The following is a 22,478-nucleotide window of genomic DNA, read 5'->3' on the forward strand; positions in this document are numbered from 1 at the left end:
TAAGGTTTGTGACTATAGATGGTGTATCGAAGAACTTTGCTTTGCAATATCTGAAATGAGTCGCATGGAGTCCGTAGAGCATAAGAATAATAGACTTGTAAATTGCATATATTCCGGTACAAAATTGGAGTCTTTCTAGCATAATGCTTCATCTAAAGTAAATATTTCAGTAATTTCAGTACAGTGTGTTAGGCATGTAGAGTGAATACACAGGGTTTCAGTACGGATTTTTTGTAAATTTTAAGTAAACGCGAATAAAAATGGCTCTTCTACAACATGTCCACACGTGCAACATCAACCCTGTGCATGATGATGGCTGTACAACAATAAAACAAAAACGTGGAAATCAAAGGTTTACTATCGTGTTAGCAACTTTCGAACATTTCCTTTCAACAGCAGCTCAGACGTGTCGTCAGAGCGAATTGATTTGAGACAACATCAGACAATGACGGCAGAGATCTAAAAACGTGCAGTTCATCAAGAAATGAATCCACGAGTATACAGATTCAGGGACTGAGATTGAGCCCGAGAGAACCGCACAGTTTTAGAAAAACATCGTGGTAAAAGGAAATACGTTAATGAGCCAATTGAACACCATGTCAAAGTGTGCAGCTCTAACTTCCGCTACACCCACCAACCCACCAACATGCGACACTGATAAAATGCAAACACTGATAACATGGCAACCACATTAAACAACAAGTACTGCATCCATTCTGTACAATTTCACACTTACAGTGTCAAATTTTACACGTCGAAAGGTACTTCAAAAACCACACTTACGGAGATCTCCACGAGCCGCAATCGAACACGAACCAATTCAGGCAAAACAATTGTCTTCGTTGGTTTATCACAGTTTACTGAGAGTCTCATATGCAATGAGTTTGTCCCACTCTGGGCTGAGTACGGTGACTTGGACACGGTTGGCATGGCTGAAAGCCGTTTCCTGAAATGAATCCTGGAGGACACAAAGGCTGGCAGCCGCTTCTGTTCTTGGTTCCGGTCAGCCTAGTTGTTAGCCCTTCAGTACAGTTCTTGCATTCAGTCTGGCCTACCTTGTCTTGATAAGTACCGATAGGACAAGGTTCGCAAGCAAGAGATGCCTTATTGTAGAATGTACCGCAAGAACAGTCAAGACAAGTGTCTACGAGTAGCATCTGACCTTTCCTGGTGCACTTTACCTTCATGTTGGTGTGTGTCACAAATTCCAAAGAAATTTCCAAAATAGTCTCCAAGCGCCTAAGTTCTACAAGAATTGGTTCTTTCTTAGCTGCTTCGAAAGTATCTGCGAAAGCGTCTCTAAGCCGCTGCTCAAAAGCGCTCATATCGTCAGTTCCCAAAGCAGAGCCTGTCACATTAGTGTGTGTTAACACCTCAAAGGTTAAGCTGAGAGCCATTTTAGCAGTGGGATCTGTAGGTTGTTGCTCTTGATAATGATAACCATAATTGTAACCATAGTCGTAATTGTCATACGCAGGTTGACTTTTAGCAACACGATCTTCTGTAGCGTCTACTTTAGGACCACAAGAGGAGTTTACTAAAGACAACAAAAGATCACCACATCCCTGCGTAGATCCGCACAAGCGATAATTGACAGCTTCTAGCCCCTTCTTTCTGATCTCGTTCCAGTCGGATGTAGATATTTCGCTGCAAGGTGCTGGGAAATTGACCTGCATTGTCAAATTTGTAGCTAAGTCTAGCGGACTCTCTTCAGTGCAATCGGGAATCTCCTTATTGGCTGCTTGTTGAGTAAACATTCCATCTTCTTCGCAAACTTGCAAAGGTTCTGGCCGTACTATGGCTGAAAAATTGAACCCTTCATTGCAACTAATGCTACAAACTTGCTTGTTAATGGTATAGTCTATGGCGCACTCAACTGTGCCATTTTTAGGAGCTTCCAATTCCTTACAAAGCCGAATGTCGCAACTGGGGCCTGTGTATGGGTATCGACAAACGCACCTGCCCGGAGATACACATGTTCCGCCATTGTTGCATCCATTTAGGCACACAGGTATGTTGCACGCAGGGCCCCTCCATCCATTGCTGCAATGACAACTATTGGGATATGTGCAACTTCCATGACTGCATCCTTGAGAACATATAGGAGTCCTGCAGGTATAACCTGACCAACCTTGACTGCAACTGCAACGGTTTGGATAAGTGCACTTGCCATTGTAGCAACCATAGCTGCACCGAGGATGACTGCAAGTACTTCCGTACCAACCGCTTGAACAATGGCAATGTCCAATGTTGCCATGACACCAGCCATAAGAACAACCAGCAGGACACCATGGCGGAGGAGGAGGAGGTGGAGGCGAACGTCTCCTGCGTCTGCGACTCCACCCTGACGTGCAGGTAATCATGAAACAAACTAACAAAAGCAAAATTGCAAACCCTTTCCAAGTGTTTCCCATTTCGGCGAGCAGTAGCTTATCCAAACAACAGAGCCAACTCAGCAACAATAGAATGACACCGACGGGTTTCTTATCTATCTACTTTTGTGCTGAGCAAGTGCAAACAGATAGCACAATTGACAATAGTGGCTCCAGATTTGATTCCTAGAATATTATCTTCAAAGATCTAATTATCTGGCAAGTACGTAGGTGCTAAAAAATGTACATTAAGTTGTGAAGTGCAAATAGCAGTAGGCAATCAGACATTCTGAAGTTTACACAAATTTGCAAAAAAAACTTCGGCACGGCTAAAATGCCAAGTTCAGATTCTAAAGTCAGCTCCATCGTTTCTATTATTGCTCAAATATTTTCACAGTACCCTATTTTGAAAACATTATAATCGTAAACTGCAGCTTATTTGGATATTTGCTACACGAAGTCATCTAAACGGTTAAAATCCTCTGATGTTAATACTTATTTATTTAGAGAAGCTAAAAGTAACTTGCATATTCGTTCCTAGCTAAAATTGATTGAATTTCAAAATGCTAAATTCGACTTTAACATAATACAACACTAGTAGTTAGTTAAGCTGCATGACACCTGGAAACTTTGACAGATTTGTGTTACTTTGCTCTTGCATGATTTGACGATACACTACTGTTCAAGAATGCCATCTCAATTTTGATATTTAGCTGGTGTGTCAAACCACAGTTTCTTCCTAACGCTGTAGCAATAACATATGTGCTACCATCCATGTCCACAACAAGGATGATACAGTGACCCTACATATAAAGGCTGCAGTTGAGAAAGAAGAACTCGTAAAGAAAATAGATGCTTGCGCTATGATCAGAGAGAAGTAGTAGAAAGGCCGGATGGCTTTGACATTTTGACCTTTGTGTTGTAGATCAGCCTTGTAAACGCCCGTATTTTCATCAAACAGTAGAAGTATGCAGTGTCTTTGTACCATTAAGCAGTAGTCCTTGAGTTACCTAACAGTTGCAGCAATCAGAGCAACATGGTGAAGCGAAGGTGAAACATGCATTCCTCCTCTGGGAAGAGACACCAGTTGCGGTCTCTTTATCCATGCTCTTATTTTCTTGCAAACCCTCAACATAATTTACAGCTTACCACTGTAGCACATACCCGGATATACAGGATATAGCCTTCTACCCTGGCTTTCACCTCTATGGAAAATTTGTATTAAATCTTGAAATTTCAAGCTATTCCGTATTTAGTCAGTCGCCAAGCCTTAAAAGATGTAGAAAGAAACGACCCTGTAGCGTATGCGGTTGCTTGCACACAGCGCCTACTTTCGCTTATGATATGATGCTACACCAACCTGGTGTTACTGTTGGACACTAGTCGTGTAAATTGATTTCTAGTGCAAAACTAAACACCCCATGGTGTCGATCTAACACTCTAGTTCAACAATACATGACCTTGTTGAATACTAGTGACTATTCACTGCACCAAATCTTATCTATAGTAGTTCTGGTCTACTAGGCCACTGGATCCAAAAAATTGACAGAGAGCGTGGAACTACATTCAGTAGTTTCCCTTACTCTACAAATCCACCTTCCTGCTCATCTCAGTCAAGTTCAGCGATGAAATAGCGTAAACTAAATGAGCAGCCTTTGCTGTTGTTTCAGTGCTGAATCGCTACATTTCTAAGTCATTATTGTGTTCTAGTAAGTCTCAAACAATTGCTCTATTACAAGATGCAACAGTTTTAGTCATACTTCCATACCTACGCAAGACAACAGTTCTGTGTCACTAAACATAACAAGTTCACTGCAGTTTCATACAAGGTCTCTTGCAAAGACTTAGTCACTAATAAATTGCGATTTCAGTGTCAGGACAAGTACAAGAACAGATCTCCTGACCGTCACGACAAGAGCAGCAATCATACAAGTCCATCTGCTGTCTTATCCATATACATATCTCTTTATGACATAAGTGGGTAAAAATGTCATATTTGTAAGCCTCCTTGCACCCTTCTCCCCAACTTACAACGCCCACAACAACCCAACCAGCTCCATCCTTTCTCTCACAGAAGAGCGGACCTCCGCTGTCACCCTTGCATACCCCTTTCTGTCCGGTAGCGTCTCCGGCGCATATAAATGAATCCGTGATTGCAAAGGTAGACGAATTCTGACAACGCTGCAGGTCTGCTATAGGAAGTTGAAAATGTTTCAAATGTGTAGAGAGACGAAATGTGCTGCTGTCACTGTCGAGATCAGTAGCGCCCCAACCTGCAACTGTGCATTGAGTGCCAGGACGATACAAATACTGGTCACTCGTGCAATTTGGAAGACAAATCTTTTTGACAAATGGAGAATACGACACTTTGCAACCTATCATCAACAGTGCCACATCAAACTCGAGAGTTTGCGGATTGTACTTAGGATGGATAAGAATTTTGATGACGATGTAAGTTGTCTCTGTTCCTTCATTGATGTGGCGATCACTATTGCCTAAAACAACGAACCAATGAAGAGCTTTTCTGCCGTAAAGGCAATGAGCAGCAGTGAGAATCCAGCAATCTCCAACTAACGCCGCACCGCATACAAATTCTGGTCGACTCCTCTTGTCAGCAAGAATGTACAAGCTTACAAGCCAAGGCCAAGCTCCAGGAGCACTCCTGCAATGGTCGGATAAAGCGTCTCTGCAGGCATTATATTTGGACACAGCCAGCCCACAAATACCGCCGTAATCTGCAATTCACCATTACTAGTTTTTACAGACAGATAAACATTTTTGTATAACAAGATAAATACCGTTGGGTACTTCTATTGCTCTGTCAACTGCCTTTGTTACATCTTCCGCGTTTCTCACGGGAATGAAATGCTCTTCCCCGGAAGATAACTTCTTGAGAGACTCCCAGCCTAATTTGTTTGCTCCAAAAGCCACGGTAAAAATTTCCAAGTTTTCTATCTTTTTAAGACTAGAAGCAATTTTATCCGGATTACCTCCCCAGTTGTTTTTACCGTCGGAAATTATAAATATAGCTATCTTGCAGCCAATTTTTGCCTTGGGAATAATTGTTTCGTTTATATAAACAAGCAGCCTTGTTGCTGAAGTCGCTCCACCGCAGAAGGGTGTCTTTCTGATCCTCTTCAAGGTACCTGCAGTCGTGGTGAGATCGCTACAATTGAATTTTGGTTTGAGATCGCTACAATTGAAGTCTGGGTTAAGTTCATTGCCAAATGCGAATTGTGGGTGAACTTTCTGATCATAAGTCACTAGCGCAATTCTTTCTTTTCCATTCTCTACTCGAAAGAGCCTCACCGACTTGATCATGAACTCTTTACTTACGTTAAATCCCTCTTCAGTAATGCTAAGAGAACAGTCCAATGCATAAATAAGATCAACACATCCGTCTCCTACAACTACGGTGCGTCCGTGACAAAACGTGCTACTTCCTGTGGTTACCGTATTGTTTTCATCGCTGCTATTTTGAGGCTCGCACTTCAAATTTCGGTCTATAAACGTTTCTCTGAGTTGAGCGGCGAGATCATCTGTTTTCTTGAATCGATCTAAAGTAAAATACACAAAATGGAAAGAACGAACGAATTTGGTATCGGTGTTATGGTATGAAAATTATCACTCACCCTTGCAGATTGGAGATACTCCCGTCCAAGACGTGGTGTTATCACTTACAGCTACACACGTTCTCACGGGAGACCCCACAAGATCAAATCCATCATGACACGAATGGTAAGCTTCCTGTCCATGTGCAAAGGAGAGGACTTGTGTTATTACAGTCGAATTATCTCTTAACTCGGAACCAAGATCTAGCAATTGCAGTAAATCTACTAAATACCAACGATAGGAACATGTAGCCACACCAGCTAAAACACAATAAAGATTGATGGTTGGACACATTCATTCCCAATTGTATAGATCATTGCCTTACGCTTGCATTCATGATATCTTGTATCAGGTTTCCACTCTCTGTTTTTTGTGCATATTCGAAAAGGTATTCCGTGCAAATGATTACCCTCAGGACACGTGTAGTTGACTATTGTTCCTACCGGAAATACGTCCCCATCGTGAGGTAGTTGAGCATGTCCATTTGGGTTCGGTGGGTCAGGAGGGTGACCACAACCAGTGAAAATACAAGAAGGCTTTTTAATTCCCTGTTGCAGCCATTTTCCCGACTTGCGGCACGTCAGGGTGCTCAGCCGCTTCAGCTTGTAGTGCTCGTTACATGTGTAATTTACAACTGAACCAAATGGAAAAGGTGGTTTCTCTGTCTCTGAGACAGCTACACTGTTGCTGACATTCGGAAACATCGAACATCCGACTAACTTACACGACGTTTTGCCATCTTTTGGTCGCCATTGTCCGCTTTTGCATCGTCGACGCTTCACCCCGACCAGACGGTAATTGACAGGACAATCGTACGTCACCTCGGTTCCTTCTGAATACATCGACTTTCGTTTCTTATTCGAAGTCGTCATTTCCACCGTCTTGGAAGACAAAGGAGGTTTCCCGCATTTCAGTTGTCTATAAATGTGCATTTAGACATAATTGTGCAAGCATTCCATTTCAAAATTTGAGTTATTACTTGGACGCTGACACGATGCACACGGTAAAGACAAAGATTCCATAAACAAGAAACAGATTCATTCCTGCAGGTGCAGTAACGAAATGAATACACCCGATAAACAGTGGCAATCAGAATTGTCAAAGCAGATGTTAGAGCAATTGTAAAGCTTATCGCAAACATCATACATCCGTTTTTCTCACTCATTCTACATGTTTCACTCGTTCTACAGTCAGCATATAAGTGAGAATCTTAGATGTGATCTAATCAATTCGTTGAACAACTTCGCGTTGAATAAAGCACATTACGTGCCAGAACACTTGCAATTATTGTCTTTCTCGTTGCATGGTAGAAAGAAACGATGAAGATCTTTTTGCTGTGCTCAATTGTAGCCTTGTTGGGGCACTTTCAAATGGTCACATATGCTCAGAAGTTTGTAACGTCTACTTCACTGTATTCCCACTGTTTGCGATTGTTTTCCAATCATATTTCTCTTTAGAATTATTCTTATCGCCCCTAGCGTCCTGCAAGTTGGTGAAGAGCACAAAGTAGTCGTCAGCGCCTACGGATTTGGAGGTCAAACTGCGCCGGTACAAGTCAGAGTTGAGCTACCTCGTGGAATGCCTCTCCATCTAAGTCCCATAACATCTGTACCTGATGGTAAGAGATTTAGCTACAACATGCACGTGCAGTACCAAAAGTATTGTGTGTCTCGTCATTGACACGTGCAAGATCTGTTTACGCTCTTGGTGTCGTTCACTACAGGTGGAACAGTTGAAACGACTGTTGTTGTGCTCGAGAGAAAAATAGCTATCTTCAAACCTCCTCCATCTTACGTTTTCGTAAAAGCTGAAATAGACACGCCTACTCTGTCTTTTGTTCAAAGAAAGAGAGTAGTGTTGTCTAGGAAGTCACTATCTGTGTTTATTCAAACGGATAAACCAATTTATACACGCGATGACAGCGGTATACAACATTGATCGTCTACTCCATTTAGTCAGTTTTAATGTAGATATATGAATTTTAGTATATCTTCGAATTGTGGTGGTCAACAGTCAGCTTATTCCAAAAAATTTGGCAAAAGTAAATGTAAATTTCAACTCATATTTTGAATAATTTTGTTGTGGTATTTGCACAGGTTGTCATAGAAATAAAAGTAAGAATGAGAATGACCACAATCTTTCTAACATGATAGTACAGAGATGTTATTATTTACAGAATAACGATACAATTGTTGTTGATCGATTTGACTTGGAAACTACATCCAATATCAGTAAACTTTTCATTTTTTGCGAACTTGTCACTATCTCAATGTTGTGTGTCAGTTATTCGCAGACACGAAATAGATCTTGGACCGAGACCTTCGTTAGGGCAATGGACAATTACAGCAAAATATGGCATCCATGTAAGACAACTCATGGTACACTAATTTAGTTGCTTCGTTTATGGGCATTGTGACCATTTAGAGCAATGAGACTAGCCACTTTCACTTTGAAGTCCAAGACTACAGTAAGTGTAATCATTGCAATTAACTTTATTGGAAATTGAGCTTTCACTTTGTACAGTTCTTCCACGATTTGTCATATCTATCATTCCGCCCAATTATGTAACGCCAGCTCAGCAAAACATAGACTTTGCTGTTACAGCAATGTAGTAGTATTACTTCTGTACCATAATATTATGAGCTAATAGCAAACATGTTGCCTTGTTTAACAGGTACACATATGGTAAAGGTGTCGTTGGAACAGTGGCTACAAAACTTGGCGCTTGGGACGACGATACTGGTGAAGTGACCGTATTTCATAATGAGGTCTTCAGACTCAGTCCACATGTAATCAAACTTGCATTCAACATGACAGAACTTAGATCTCAATTTGTCTTTATCACAGGAAGGAGGAACAAAACGGATTTCCACCCCAAACAGAGGATACGGACTTTATCCTTTAGGTCAAAAATTGTGGGTTTATGCTGCAGTTACCGAGCAGGCCACAGGCAAAAAGTTCAATACGACTGACCTCTCCGTAAAATTTACAACCAGCCCTTACACGCTTCAATGCGAGACAACAAAGCCGTATTACAAACCAGGGCTACCAGTGACAGGAAGTGTAAGTCCAAGTGAACAGTTAATTTCTCTATTTACACACAACTCTTGCACAAATAACAATATTAACTAATAATAATGTACAACAAATATAGATCTACTTTCAAATCTAATGAGCAATTCTAATTGATAGAGATTGCATCTTATGTAGATAAAAATACTTTACTTATCTGGAAAGCCGGCAGAAAATATCAAGCTTACTGTCAGAGATGTTGCTGGAAACGTCCATGATCGTTCAACAGACAAAGATGGAATAGTCGTGTTTAGCTTCCCCACCATACCAAATGAAAATGACTTCAAAGTATCTGTAAGAAATTCAACTTGGAGTTAGCATGTTCAATGATAAACCAATAAATATTTTAGGTGAGAATTGCTGGTGAGCAAATATTATCACACTGCTCTTACAAACCGTTTGAGAAACCATGCAATGAGAACAGTACTCACATCTACATCCGGTCAGCTACTCCTGGAAAGCTAAGAGTAAGCATTGTGTGTGTGTGTGTGTGTGTGTGTGTGTGTGTGTGTGTGTGTGTGTGTGTGTGTGTGTATGTGTGTGTGTGTGTGTGTGTGTGTGTGTGTGTGTGTGTGTGTGTGTGTGTGTGTGTGTGTGTGTGTGTGTGTGTGTGTCAATAGGTGTGTTCACACTCTGGTTTACGAGCCTGGTTTGAGCTTGTTATCATAATTGGAATTGGGTTAGTGTTAACGTTGCACATGCTCCATCGAATGCTGGTTTGCTCTGGGTTTGCAAACCGTTCTTGCAAAGGTAGGTTTGCGGTTACTTGAGTCTGGTTTAGAGCTATCAAACATTCCTAGCTGTTTAGCGCCTAGTAACCAGAGTAGAAGTGTGCCTAGCGCATAGCTACGAGAGTAGCAGTGGAAATCATCGTCTTACTGTGGTGGATGCTGCTACAAACAGGGCGTCGACAGCAAGAATATCGCGCGTGCAAGATGACAGATGACGTCGTTTTCGTCGCCAGCGCAGTGCTAGCACAGAGTACCGAACTGTTGTGTCGTTTGTCATCCAGAGTATTCTAACTCTGTTGTCAGACACCATGTCTAGAGACTCCCGCACAAACAATGGATCACAATAGCGTGCTAGGTTGACAAACCAGGTAATCAAACCCAGTCCAGTCTGAGCACAAGTTTGTACTGTATGCTAATATATTTCCTGGTATCACTCAAATCAAAACATAACACACCACTGTTTGCAAACCATAGTGTGAACACACCTACTGTGTGTGTGTAGATGTCATTTGTTTAGGTGTCTGTCACTTTGGGTGTGTGCGTATTTGTGAGTCGGTGCGTCTGTTCAAGTGTGGGTAGGCCTATCCAAGTGTGGGTCGGTCTGTTCAAGAGTCAGTGGTTGAGTAAGTGCATGCGTAGCTAAGTGGGTGGGTTGGGTGGATGTAGGTGTAGGTTTGGGTGTGGGTGTAAATATGAGGTATGTAGGTGTATGATGGTTTGTGAGAGTGTGGGTGCCTGCATGTGTGTGTGTGTGTGTGTGTGTGTGTGTGTGTGTGTGTGTGTGTGTGTGTGTGTGTGTGTATGTGTGTGTGTGTGTGTGTGTGTGTGGATTTATAGCTCAGTTGTTTAGAGAATAGAGAGTCGTCTAATGGCTAGAGTGATTACACCCGAGACCTATCTGAGTTTGAGATTAAGTACAGTGATGGCAAGCTGTGGCTGGGCAAGAAGCTCACACACAATTGCCTTTTTCAACTGAGAGGAAAAACTCGACTGAGTGAATGTAGTCCACTGAGTGTCTACTCTCTTTTGTTAGTCTTGTACTGCTTATCCTGTTTCTCCAATCATCGATCAGGCCATGGGACTCGGTCACTCCACTCCTACCTTTTTGAGAGGCTTGAAGTGTTTGTGAGATCTAAGGAGGCATGCGTTAGGGTGTGAAACAGACCGGAAATGCGTGAGACTTCGTAGCTAGAGATCTGTCACTAGTACATATATATAATTAATAACTTAATTGCCATTCTCTTTCGTCTGGAGCCATATTCAATTTAGTCTGGGACACAATTTGCTCCATTACTATGAAAACTGCAACCTTTTGTCACGGTACACAGGGGCGTACGCAGGATTTCTCTAGAGGGGGTTCGTAACTAAGTTGCCGAAAAGTTAAGTGCTGTACTACTTTATAGATTTATATTATTTTTTACAGATAATTTCAATGTATCCAAAATCGGGAGTCTCGTTGTGTCTTCTGCTGTCCCCATATGTAATGGTGCTGTGTAGTTGCGCTCATGCGGCATTGCCTAATTCGAATTCCGCCATTACCTACCGCCTAGAGGGGGTTCGTCCGAACCCCCTCGAACCCCCTCTGCGTACGCCCCTGGTACACGATTACAACTTTATAGCAGAGTCACTAAAGGTAACACGATGTAATTATTTGATATTAACTTGATGCTGACTCTTGTTTAAAACTACTGAACAAAATCACGCTGTTTGGTACGTTTATTGCCGCCTGCAGCCTAGACCGGCTGAGGGCTGTCTGCACTTTCCCCTGCTACATCTGAGTTTAGCAATAAAAATGTAAACCGTCAGAGATTCTTTAGTATTGTTTAAACCCCAATTGCCTGCTCATACCTGGATGTTTCGTTGTCTTTCCCGAAACTGTAAGAGGATTGGTGCCAACGAGTGGTCAGACAGACAACTGTACGTTATTGATATTTATTACTGATCCCAGTTCCCGGATTACTTACTCTACATCTCCCACCACAACCCAAGACTAGAATAACCAAAACACAACAGTACACGCCAAGTAGTACCTCTTCAAGCAATACCTAGAGTTCTATCTACAAGTCAATTACTCTATTTTGCATAGTCCTTCTTTCAAGTTTGATCCTTCACTGTCCTTCCCTTTGAGTTGTGATAGTTCCATCTTTGCTGGAGTGGTTGCTATTCATGTTGGTTCCCGACTCCTCTTGCACCTCTTTTCCTCCTGAAGTTACCTCCTCTTCCTTGTCCCTGATCTGGTCATCGTCAAAGCTGTCATAATCGATTTCTTTATTCAGATTGATCTCGCTCACCCCCTTTAGCCGTACCTGTAGCTGGTGTCGATTTCGACGCAGCTTCCGTCCATTGTTCAACTGTATCAAGTATGAACGGGCCCCCATCTTCTTAATCATAGTAGCTGTTATTCTGCAGTTGCGAGTATTCATATCCCAGACTAGCAGGCGATTGCCTTGGGCCAGGACTGACAGACGCTTCGTCCCATGACGCCTATTGTAATATTGTGCTTGGCATTGCTTGCTTTGGCAATCCTGTTCACGAACTACAGATATATCAGATATGCTTGGTACCAGAGCCTCTGGCAACACTGGAATACGCGAACGCAATCGTCTTCCCATGAGTAGTTCAGCTAGGGATACACCAGTGATGCTATTTGGGCTGGTACGTAGAGCCAAGAGTGCCAAATACAACTTACTGCCAGCATAAGACGACTTCTGCATTAGAGTCTAGAGCGTTTGAACCGTGCGTTCCGCATGAATATTGCCTTGCGGGTGTCGTGGAGAAGAGGTTGAGTGATTGAATCTGTACGTGCGAGCAAATGTCCGAAATTCCCTGTTTACGTACTGAGGGCCCTTGTCGCTGATGGAGTGGACTGGAATGTCATGGCAAGCAAACATATCTTTGCAAGCAGTAATGACTCCCGCTGTACTGTGATCTCGTAACAGTCGAATTTCAGGATAGCGAGAATAATAGTCTACCAGCAAACTGTCGCCTTTTCCCCACAGTGAAAGATGTCTGAGGCTACCTGTTGCCAAGGATGATCGGGAAGGTATGTGGACTTTACGGGTTCTCTTTTTGTTGGTGACGAAATTGAGCACACACTTCACATCGATCGATCATGTCATCAATTGCCTTATTCATACCCTGCCACCATATACGCTCGCGGGCCCTTGCCTTGGACTTCGCGGCTCCCAAGTGTCCTTCATAGGCTTTGTTCAACATCTCTTTCTGTAATTTCTTGGGCATGAGAATTTGATCTCCCCTTAGCAGAACACCATTTACAAAACTGAAATATGCTAGCAATTCAAAAACTGACGTACAATCGGTTCCATTCGTATTTTTTGAGTTGGGCCATCTCTCACGTATATATTCCAATATCTTCGATAGTTGTGCGTCCTTTTCTGTAGCTTGACGAATATCAGCTAACAGTGCATCAGAAGCAGGAATTCCAGCTAGAGTTACTGCACTGATGTAGGTTTCAATGTTGTTTGCCATATTGTTGCCTGTGTTTCCCATCGGGCAACGAGACAAGGCATCTGCTACTGTCAAGTCTTTTCTTGGTACATACTGCACATGATAATGAAAACGGGTAAGTCGAATCTTTAATCTCTGTAGCCTTGGTGGACACTGGTTGATGTCCTTGCCATTCATTATCGGCAGCAAGGGTTTATGATCAGTTTCCAGTATGAAGGCCTTTAGTCGAACCGATGGGTATTGCTCAAACCTTTCGCATGCCCAAGTAATAGCAAGGCCTTCCTTTTCTATCTGGCTATATCGTTTCTCCGCTTCAGTTAGGGTTTCCGAGGCATATGCTATTCTCGCACGTGTTCCCTCCTTTTGCTCTTGCATCAATACGGCTCCTATTCCATAGGAAGAGGCATCTGCAGATACCATCGTTGGGGCCGTAGGTGAATATAATGCCAACACTGGTGCGCTTGCCAATAATTTCTTGAGTCTACCAAATGCAGCTTCCTGCGTTGGACCCTAATACCGTTCCAAGTCCTCCTTTAGTGCGTCACGAATGGGTCATGTCACCTCCGAAAGATTTGGAAGAAATTTTTTCAAAAATGCTACCATCCCATTGAATCGCCTCAACTCCTCACGGGAGATTGGGTTGCTATTGAAAGCAACGCTTGTAACTTTGTTGCATCCGGTTGGACACCTTCTGATGTGATGTTATGGCCAAAATATTTCACTTGCGAAGCTCGAAATTTACATTTGGAAGAATTCAACCGCTGTCCTCGCGGGCGGCATTGGGTTAAAACTTGATGCAGACGCCGATCATGTTCTTCCTTTGTGCTTCTCCAGATCAGAACATCGTCAACGTAGCAAATGGCACCATCAATTCCTTCAAGCATGTTTGACATCGCTCTGTGAAATATTTCGGATCCTGAGTTAAGTTCAAATGGGAGACGCATAAATATAAATAGTCCATGTGGTGTCAGGAAAGTGGTTAGGTTTGAACTCTCCTTCACTAAGGGGACCTGCCATATCCTGATTATGCATCTTGGGTCGTGAAGTATTTGGCTCCTCTTAATTTGGCGAATATTTCCTCAGGCGTAGGCAGTTGATACTGTTCCCTATTCACTGATTGGTTGAGGTGTGAGTAGCATACACAAATTCTGACATCTCCATTGGGTTTCGGTACTACCACCATTGGGCTTGTCCACTCAGTAGACTCTGTGATCTCTTAAAGCACCCCTAGGGTTTTCATACGATTTATATCCTCCTTTAATTTCTGGTGGTAGGGCAGTGGAATGTGTCGCGGTGTTGTGACAGCATATGGTTTAGATCCACTTTTGAGTGAAATCTTGTACTGATAAGATGTGAGATGACCGAGCCCTTCAAACACGTCTCTGTACTGTGCTTCCACTGGGTCTTTCTCAATATTGTCATCAGGTACCGCTGCTCCTTCCAACCACGGTTAGCTGTTCGTGCTCTTGACCTGCATTGTAGCCACCCTGTTGAATAGACCTAGGTGTTCAGATGCTCTCAGTCCTAGGAGGGTCTAATCCTGACACGATACTACTTGGAATCTCAAGTGGCGCTGCATCCCATTGTCCAGAGATACTAGACAAACACACTGTCCATCAATAGGAATTGGTTGTGACGATCCATAAGGTAATAGTCTTGCCTTTGATGTATGCAATTTGGACGTTGATGTAGCCAATCATAAACTGCTCTAGGTAACACACTGACCTCAACAGCCGTATCAACTTTAAATGCAACAGATGTACCATTGATGATCTAGGGAACTTTCCAAACAGACTGATATTTTTCCTCTGTTGTGAGCATCCCTAGTGTATATAGACTGTCTGCAATTTAGTTCATTGTCTGGTAGCTGTGCCGGTGTTCCTTCTGTATCCGTATTTCCATGTACGTCAATGTTGAAAACTGATTCCTCTGATACCGAAAGTGCATTTACTATCTTCGTTTTACACCTCTCTGCAAAATGAATTGATCTTCGACACTTTCCACATGTCTTTCCCCATGCCGGGCATCTTCTAGCAGGATGGTTTCTGCCACACCGGTAACACTTCTTCACTCCACTACTTGACCTTTGTCGCTGTCGATTGACTGCTGCTACTAGGGTTGCTCCAGAGTCCTCATCAGATTCATCTTCTTGGCATTCCATAAACGACACCTTACTCACAGTCTTCGCATACACATTAGCTGACATACCATGTGTTTGCGCTAAAAAACCTTCTTCAGCTCGATACATCTCCAGAGTCTTCTGTAGATCAGGATCACCCGCTGCAAGAAGTCGTTTGGACAAACGCGGATTTTTAACACCCAGAACTATGCGGTCGCGTATGAGTAAGTCCCGTATATCCCCAAACTTCCATGTACGCGCGAGACTATGGAGGGCGGTTGCGTAACGATCTATCCATTCACCTTCTTCTTGAGAACGTGTAAAGAACTTATATCGCTCACAGGTAATGTTTACCTTTGGGGCGTAGAACGTCTTGAATTTGTTCAGAATAACGTCATACTTCTCTTTGTCCTCGTCGTTTTTGAAAGAGAGACCTTCACAGATCTCCTTTTCTATCTGAGCCAATTGCAAGTAAAAGAAGAGACGTTTTAACGTCAGATAGGGGTCTTGCAATCGGCTTGTCTCGTTGCCTTCAAGTAGATTTCAAATTTCTTGCGCCATTTGCGCCATTTCTTGCCCAATTTGCCTCCGCTAGGCATGGGAGATGGAAGACCCGCTAGTACCGATGCTACCGCTCCTTGTGCCATCTCCTGGTACCATTTCAGAGGATTGGTGCCAACGCGTGGTCAGACAGATAATTGTAAGTTATTGATATTTATTAATGATACCAGTTCCCGGATTACTTTTTCCGGATTACTCCGAAAAAAACAACCATTCTATTAACGAAACATTTTATTTAGATACCAAACTTTCGCCCTCTTCCAGTCATCAACAGTGGTCGTGGATGTTTTCTCGTTAGGATTCGGGCGCCCAGACCGTGCTCTAATTTCGCGTAGCCAGACCCCTTTCCGCCGCGTCGAAAACAACAACATTTCTTCCGGAAGTATGACGCGTCGGAAACAGCCTGGCTACGCGAGACTAAAAGTGCTCACCCTATCACTACCCATTATCAGTAGTAGAAGCGTAACCTCATCTTCCTCCTTCGTCGTCCCGCTTGATTCGGTTTCTAGCGGTAGTCGACAAAGACCGACACAGTTTGCGTGTTAATGAGTGGTCATGAATTCAATTTGATAGTGGAAAGCCCCCCAAAACAGGCACCAGCGCTGTATTCTGGAAGCTGCTGTCACGGGACCCGGCTTACTGGGAGCCATCCTTTACCTCAACGGTTTGTGATCGGTCGCCCTTTTTATACATCTGGAATTCCCGTACTTCCCAAAAAAGAGCAAGCGCCTCTCGTTCAATTTGTGCATACTGCCGCTCTGCCTTGCTAAAGAATTTTGATGCGTATGCGATTGGCCGTTCGCTACCGTTTGGGATCCGCTGAGAGAGAACTGCACCCAGGCCGTAACTGCACCCAGCCCGTAAGAATAGCTGTCGCACGCCAAGATTACAGGAAGATCTGGATCAAAATGTGTAAGTACACGATCCTGTATTAGCAGGTCTTTGACAGCTTTGAAACAGTTCTCTTGTTCTCTCTTCCATGTCCACTTTGTATCCTCCTGAAGCAGTTGGCATAATGGTTTCAGCTGACTAGCTAGTTAGGTAGAAATTTGGCGTTGTACTAGACCATGCCAAGAAACGATCTCAGCTGTGTAATCTCTTGTGGCCTAGGCATCTGGGTGATAGTTTGTACTTTCTAGTCCACCTGATGGAGTTCGATGAAAGAGATAACGTGACCACAATACTCCACGGTATCTTGCAATAATTTGCACTTGGTTTTATTCGCCTTCAATCCATACTTGTGATGTCGCTCCAACACCGCGTCAAGAGTGTGCAAATGTTGCTCTATGGTTGTGCCCCTCAGAATAATGTCATCCAGGTAGCACTGTACTCCACGAATTCCTTGCAGAATTTGTTCCTTGACTCGCTGCAGATAGTAGATGCTGACGCAACCCCAAACGTTAACCGCTGCTGCTGGTACAATCCTTTTTGCGGGTTCACTTTTAGGCATGGCTGGACTGTTTATCGAGCTCCATCTGGAGATATGCTTGCCTCAAACCTATTGTGCTATAATGTGTTTGCCCGCTCAGATTAGCAAAGATCTCGTCGATTCGTGGTAGAGGGTATGCTTCTCCATCCAGTTGTGAATCAAATGTGACTTTAAAGTCACCAAATACACGGACCAGGCCGTCCTTCTTGACAGGCGTCACGATGGATGCGGCTCATTCGCTGTAAGGTACCTGTTTCACCACCCCCTCTTTTTCCAATTTGTCCAGTTCTCGCTCTACTGCTGGCTTGCGAGCTAAGTCTACTGGCCGTGCCTGCCAAAACCGTGGTTGACTATCTTGTGTTAGCGAATCTTTGCTTTGATGCCCCTCAAACAGCCCAGTCCTTGTGAGAAAACGTTAGTATGTCTGTAAGAGAGATGTTCGAGCGTCGGCTTCGTCTCGATGTGCATCAGGGGCCAATGTAGCCTGATCTGCTTTAGCCAATTGCGTCCAAACAAGGCAGGTCTATTGCCCTCAAGTACATATTTGACTAGATCTTTACCTGTATCCAGAGGCTTCTCCCTACCCTGTCTCAGCAAATCCTTTTTCCTTTGTCCAACACTATCTTGGACTCTGTTTTCAATACGGTCTTGGCAACATCCAACACGTTGCCAAGGAGAGATCCCGTACGATTTTCTTACGATACAAAAGATTGCGTCTGTACAGCATCGTTGCCGCTATACCTATAGGATAATTAGATTTGATGTGGAGTAAGAACGTCGTTCTCCGTCCGTTGAATTCGATTGGAATTTCATCCTGGTCGGTCATGCGCATGGTGATATTGGATAGTTGTTCTCACTCACCCGTTCTACTGTATATCAAATTATTTGGTTTGATGAAGAGGAGCGATCCCAGTGGTTGGTCAACAGAGAAGCATGACATTACCGAGACTCCCGTTGAGGTAGCTGGAGGATACGAGGAGCATCGTATCAACAACGAGTGGATGAAGGTGATGTTTACTTGTTTGATTTTTCCCAAGACCTCTGCCTCGAATCCCAATAGATCGCTCAACCCATTTTTGAGTGCAAAATAGATTTTGTCACCATTAGCAAGAATTATTCGTGATTTAAGGTATTGTATTTGGGTGGTACGGAAACACCGTCTTCGTCCTCATCGTTCGTTTTTATCAATCGTTTCATTTCCAAGTTGAAGCGGTAATATTTTAAACACCTGGTGGTATCGGAACAGACTCCCACCTTGAACCGTTGTGGCACTGAACAGATTGTTGGCCGTTGTGATATTATACCACGAATACCATATTTCACTGGAGATCAATGTCAATTAATAAACGACATATTTGTCGAGGCTAAGTAGTGGATCTAGTTCTACGGTGAGGTTGGAACTCGATCCTCTTCCACGAGCACTGTCTAATGCTAGAATCGTTTTACCCATGGCACTATATACAGAATTAGATAAGGTTTCCTCTTTCTTTTCGCGAATATAGCATATATACAATTACTTAGCTCGTGTAAACTCTTTCTTCCGATACAATCGAGTTGCATAATCCAAAGCGATGTCGCTCAACACTCTATCGTTATTTCTTCAAACAGCCATCACGATTTGTAGAATGGCAAGTTTGAATTCCATACGCATCGCTTTCGTACGTATTTCAAGTTGATCATAGAGCTCTTTTTGTAGTCTTTTTCGCTGATGATGGCATCCTTCAAAAACCCGTCGATGACCTCCACGATCTCGTGGTGCAGAGTAATGTTCTCGTTACCCGCATCTTTGCTAGCGATGAGAACTTCCAAGCGACACCAGAGTTTGTCCGGGCACTTGTAATATTTGATTTCAGGGGCATGCGGGCGGTACTTCATGGATCGTTTGATAACGGGAAGACCGGAGAGCTCGACCAGTTTGTTCCAGGGTTTGAGGGCTCTACCGCTTTCCGTAATTTTTGTCTTGAATCGTTTGGTCAACAGCTCCAACAGCTCTGTATTTATCTTTCTCGATACGACCTACTCGTCACCTTTGTAGGCTTCCAATCTCATCTTTGCCAGTTGAAGGGATCGATGTACAGATCTCCAAAGGTGGATTCCGATGTGAATTTGTAAGGGATCTTTGACGTGTGCCCTCTACCCTCCCTGGCTGTCTCGGTAGAATAGGCTTCGTGCGAGTGGTGGGCTTGTGATTGATCACCATGTCATTTAAATTGCCTTCGATATCCTTCAATCATTTATGGTATTTTTGTAAGGTATTTATGGCTGTGCAAATAAATGCTTGTCTTTCTCGTGTTTTAACTTTCTTAATAGGACCAAGCGATTTTAATTCAATACCAACATACTGTTGTAACGTAATAATTTAGGCTAGTTTATCTTTATCTTTATCTTTATCTTTCCCTATCTCAGAAGGAGTGAAAGCATGTATCTTTCAAAACCTTTGAGTCTAGGTCTTTATCTATATCGACTGCAGTGACTGTCTTTCGTGTTTTCGATGCCTTTGGTGCAGCTGTCTCTGGCAAGATATCTCGTGCTATTATCGCGGCTGCTGCGGTGGGGGCCGGCAACGCAGGAGGTGGTGGGGCTTCCTCAATGGCTGCAATGCGAGGTAGTAGATTGAGATAGCATCGACGATGACGACCTGCGTTGTTGCCAGAGCTTGCTGAACCTCTTGTAATTTCGATATCAATTTATATTGCTGTCTGCTCTACTCTCCTTTGATGGGTTGTTGCAAGTATCAAGCTACATCTTCCTGAAAACACAGTTTGCCGATTTTCTCGTTGATGATACGGTTCTTAGGAATCTCTCTATTCTTGAGAAATTTATCGATCAAAGCTTTACGCTCTGGCACGCTCTTCACTTGCGCGAATGCCATGCCATAGTTTAGGGTTACATTAAAAAATATAGTTACAGTAACTAGTTATAGTGGTATATAGAATGTATCGGATCTGCAACGATACAGCTCTGGTATGTGTTTGCTTGTCTTGTCGTATAGCATGAATGAATGAGGTTCGCGCGTTGCCTTCGTATAGGTATCGGCAAACTGTTTCTTGCCGATGGCCTTTCTGTCATTGTCTGCTATGTCTCGGATACCTTGGTGGTCATTCCGTAAAAGAGACAAAAGGCTTCGTTATTTCGACGTATATATTCGGGATGTCGTAGTAGCTCTGGGTGAGGTAGATATAATTGCAGTTACGGTTTCTGGACAGGAAAAGTATCCCTCGATGGGTTTCATGTGACTGCTGTTATTTCTTATTTCGTCAAACACCACCACCTTGCTAGGGTTGCCGTCCAGTTCTTCGACGGGTATCACCTCTTCTCGTTGGCGAATTTGGAATTTTATTTCACTCCCTCAGTCTCCCACAAATCGTAAAAGTCCTGTAGCATCATATTTTTCTTGGTTAGGATTAATAGTGTAGATGATCGACTCGTTGGGATTCATTCACCTCATCAACATGTTACAAAACAATGTTGTCTCTTTCCACATCTCGTTAGCTTTACCACGAAGTAATAACAGTCGGAGAGTAGGAAATGCAAATTGTCTTTCGGCTCGCCTCGATGTCCGTCGTCGAAATTAATGAGATCTATTTTATGAAATCTCTATATATAGCGTTTATATATAATGTCAATAAACAAGTTTAGAATGAACAGGGAGATCGACGAATTGCTGAAAATCGTTCGTAACGTCAAGGCGTTAAAAACTACGTCCGATTGGGGACGCTAATTTGCGAGAGAAAATAAACAGTTGATAACGGGTGAACTAATGGAAATGGACCCGACTACAATGAGATAATGTATTATAGAAGGTCATCATTAGATTATCGATAAATTGCTGACAAGAATAGATGCTGTCGAAAACAAGTTGGTTAGGGTTGAAAAAATGGAGATAAAATTCAAAATAATTGGAATGCCATTGTCGTTGTTGTAAACAATGTCAAGATGAAATTAGATAGTCTTATTCCAGCAGACAACCTAGCAATTTAGACTATAATCATAACAACATTCAATCGTTTCTATTTCTTGGCAACCAGCTAAGAGATATTGGGCAAGACTCGGATAAGTTGAAAACGTCGTAAAATATCTAACCCTAGTATAAAGAGATGGCTCCAGTTATCAATTTCAATCACATCGACGACGATCTGTCAGAGAGTAATATTCGTATGTTCACACAGCTATACTTCATATACCACAACCGATGTTGGGTTATAGAAAAATATTTAGGTGTTCTAAACGCAAAGACCTGGCGCTACACGTGATTTCCGCTGGTTGGGGGATGTGGGTGCCACCCTGGGGTCTTTGTGAATTCCATCGGGATCAGTGTGGCTGGTTTGGGTGCAGTTCTGCACTCACTGACCATAAAGAAGAATCATTCTTAATTAAGGTGGAGGCCTGTCGATTTGCTTACACCATCTACCAGAAAGAGTTGAACTCATTGAAAGGATTTCTTCGAGAAAAGAGTTCTATGAGGATATTCTGCTCTTTGAACTCAACCGATTGAACGACCTCGTTACCGATGTGTGTTTTCTCATTTCGGACAAACTAAGTAGAAAGTACTATAAAAAGTTCAAAGTCGACTTTCCAAGACCTTGTTCGGATGTGAGTGAGACTTTACTATAATGTTTATATATACCCATATATACAAGTCATGTATGTGTCACCATACGAGAAGGTACGACCCTTAGTCTGGAGGTCCGCCGCTTGAGTGATGAAAACCTTTCTTTGGTCGTGGTAGATGGATGTTGGTGGCTGCTGTAATCTGGAATTGTTTCTGGAGAAGATTCATTGACAAATAAATATACGATAAACTCGCCAAAGAGTTGTACGAATTGAAAGTGTTGTTTTTCAAACTGACTGTAAAACTACAACTTCGAACTGTCGACGAATTTTTAATCCATTTATAGCTAATTTACAGACGAATGGTTGTCTTAGATTCTTCCGATATCGAGGAGACTCTGCAGAAGATTTTTCCTCAACTCCAACACTATCTTTTGAAATAATTGCGTAGAGGTTCGGTCGTCGAGGATATCAAGTATCTTTGGCTTGATAGCGATTGGTATGTAAGTTCTTTGTGATTTCCATCAGGCACCTCGGCGTTTGTCATAGTAAGCGCTGAGACA

At 42.8% G+C, this 22,478-nt stretch overlaps 4 protein-coding genes across 4 annotated transcripts; 1 reads left to right on the plus strand and 3 right to left on the minus strand.

The window, feature by feature from the left end:
* Nucleotides 1-691: 691 nt before the first annotated feature.
* LOC134198159 (sushi, von Willebrand factor type A, EGF and pentraxin domain-containing protein 1-like) lies at nucleotides 692-2,472 on the minus strand. The gene has a single exon (XM_062667494.1). It carries the CDS (start codon nucleotides 2,412-2,414, stop codon nucleotides 870-872), a length of 1,545 nt encoding a protein of 514 aa, XP_062523478.1. The 5' UTR covers nucleotides 2,415-2,472; the 3' UTR covers nucleotides 692-869.
* Nucleotides 2,473-4,051: 1,579 nt separating this feature from the next.
* Nucleotides 4,052-7,093, minus strand: LOC134198295 (complement C2-like). Its single transcript, XM_062667661.1, has 5 exons — nucleotides 6,964-7,093; nucleotides 6,310-6,902; nucleotides 6,005-6,244; nucleotides 5,171-5,929; nucleotides 4,052-5,107 (listed from the first exon to the last, which is right to left on the minus strand). Exons 1-5 carry the CDS (start codon nucleotides 7,023-7,025, stop codon nucleotides 4,224-4,226), a joined length of 2,538 nt encoding a protein of 845 aa, XP_062523645.1. The 5' UTR covers nucleotides 7,026-7,093; the 3' UTR covers nucleotides 4,052-4,223.
* A 186-nt stretch (nucleotides 7,094-7,279) lies between these two features.
* Nucleotides 7,280-10,916, plus strand: LOC134176528 (complement C3-like). The gene is made up of 14 exons (XM_062643196.1): nucleotides 7,280-7,374; nucleotides 7,442-7,602; nucleotides 7,708-7,908; nucleotides 7,970-8,025; nucleotides 8,081-8,098; nucleotides 8,161-8,215; nucleotides 8,268-8,347; nucleotides 8,409-8,451; nucleotides 8,508-8,592; nucleotides 8,659-8,773; nucleotides 8,832-9,047; nucleotides 9,195-9,350; nucleotides 9,407-9,523; nucleotides 10,821-10,916. The coding sequence occupies exons 1-14, from the start codon at nucleotides 7,304-7,306 to the stop codon at nucleotides 10,914-10,916; spliced, it is 1,470 nt and encodes a 489-aa protein (XP_062499180.1). The 5' UTR covers nucleotides 7,280-7,303.
* Nucleotides 10,917-12,841: 1,925 nt separating this feature from the next.
* LOC134176529 (uncharacterized) lies at nucleotides 12,842-13,675 on the minus strand. Its single transcript, XM_062643197.1, has one exon. The coding sequence runs from the start codon at nucleotides 13,673-13,675 to the stop codon at nucleotides 12,842-12,844; it is 834 nt and encodes a 277-aa protein (XP_062499181.1).
* Between the last annotated feature and the right edge of the window lie 8,803 nt (nucleotides 13,676-22,478).

This window comes from Corticium candelabrum, chromosome 2, assembly GCF_963422355.1.
Source record: "Corticium candelabrum chromosome 2, ooCorCand1.1, whole genome shotgun sequence".
Classification (NCBI taxonomy): Eukaryota; Metazoa; Porifera; class Homoscleromorpha; order Homosclerophorida; family Plakinidae; genus Corticium; species Corticium candelabrum.

Excerpts from the sequence above, each read along its gene's own strand:
- LOC134198295 (XM_062667661.1), bottom strand. The coding sequence starts at position 7,025 with ATGAATCTGTTTCTTGTTTATGGAATCTTTGTCTTTACCGTGTGCATC. Across the intron at positions 6,903-6,963 it reads TGCATCGTGTCAGCGTCCAA|ACAACTGAAATGCGGGAAAC; the intron begins GTAATAACTCAA and ends GCACATTTATAG. Across the intron at positions 5,930-6,004 it reads AGTATCTCCAATCTGCAAGG|ATCGATTCAAGAAAACAGAT; the intron begins GTGAGTGATAAT and ends ATTTTACTTTAG.
- LOC134198159 (XM_062667494.1), bottom strand. The coding sequence starts at position 2,414 with ATGGGAAACACTTGGAAAGGGTTTGCAATTTTGCTTTTGTTAGTTTGT.
- LOC134176528 (XM_062643196.1), top strand. The coding sequence starts at position 7,304 with ATGAAGATCTTTTTGCTGTGCTCAATTGTAGCCTTGTTGGGGCACTTT. Across the intron at positions 7,603-7,707 it reads CATAACATCTGTACCTGATG|GTGGAACAGTTGAAACGACT; the intron begins GTAAGAGATTTA and ends CGTTCACTACAG. Across the intron at positions 8,774-8,831 it reads TCTTCAGACTCAGTCCACAT|GAAGGAGGAACAAAACGGAT; the intron begins GTAATCAAACTT and ends TCTTTATCACAG.
- LOC134176529 (XM_062643197.1), bottom strand. The coding sequence starts at position 13,675 with ATGGTATCTGCAGATGCCTCTTCCTATGGAATAGGAGCCGTATTGATG.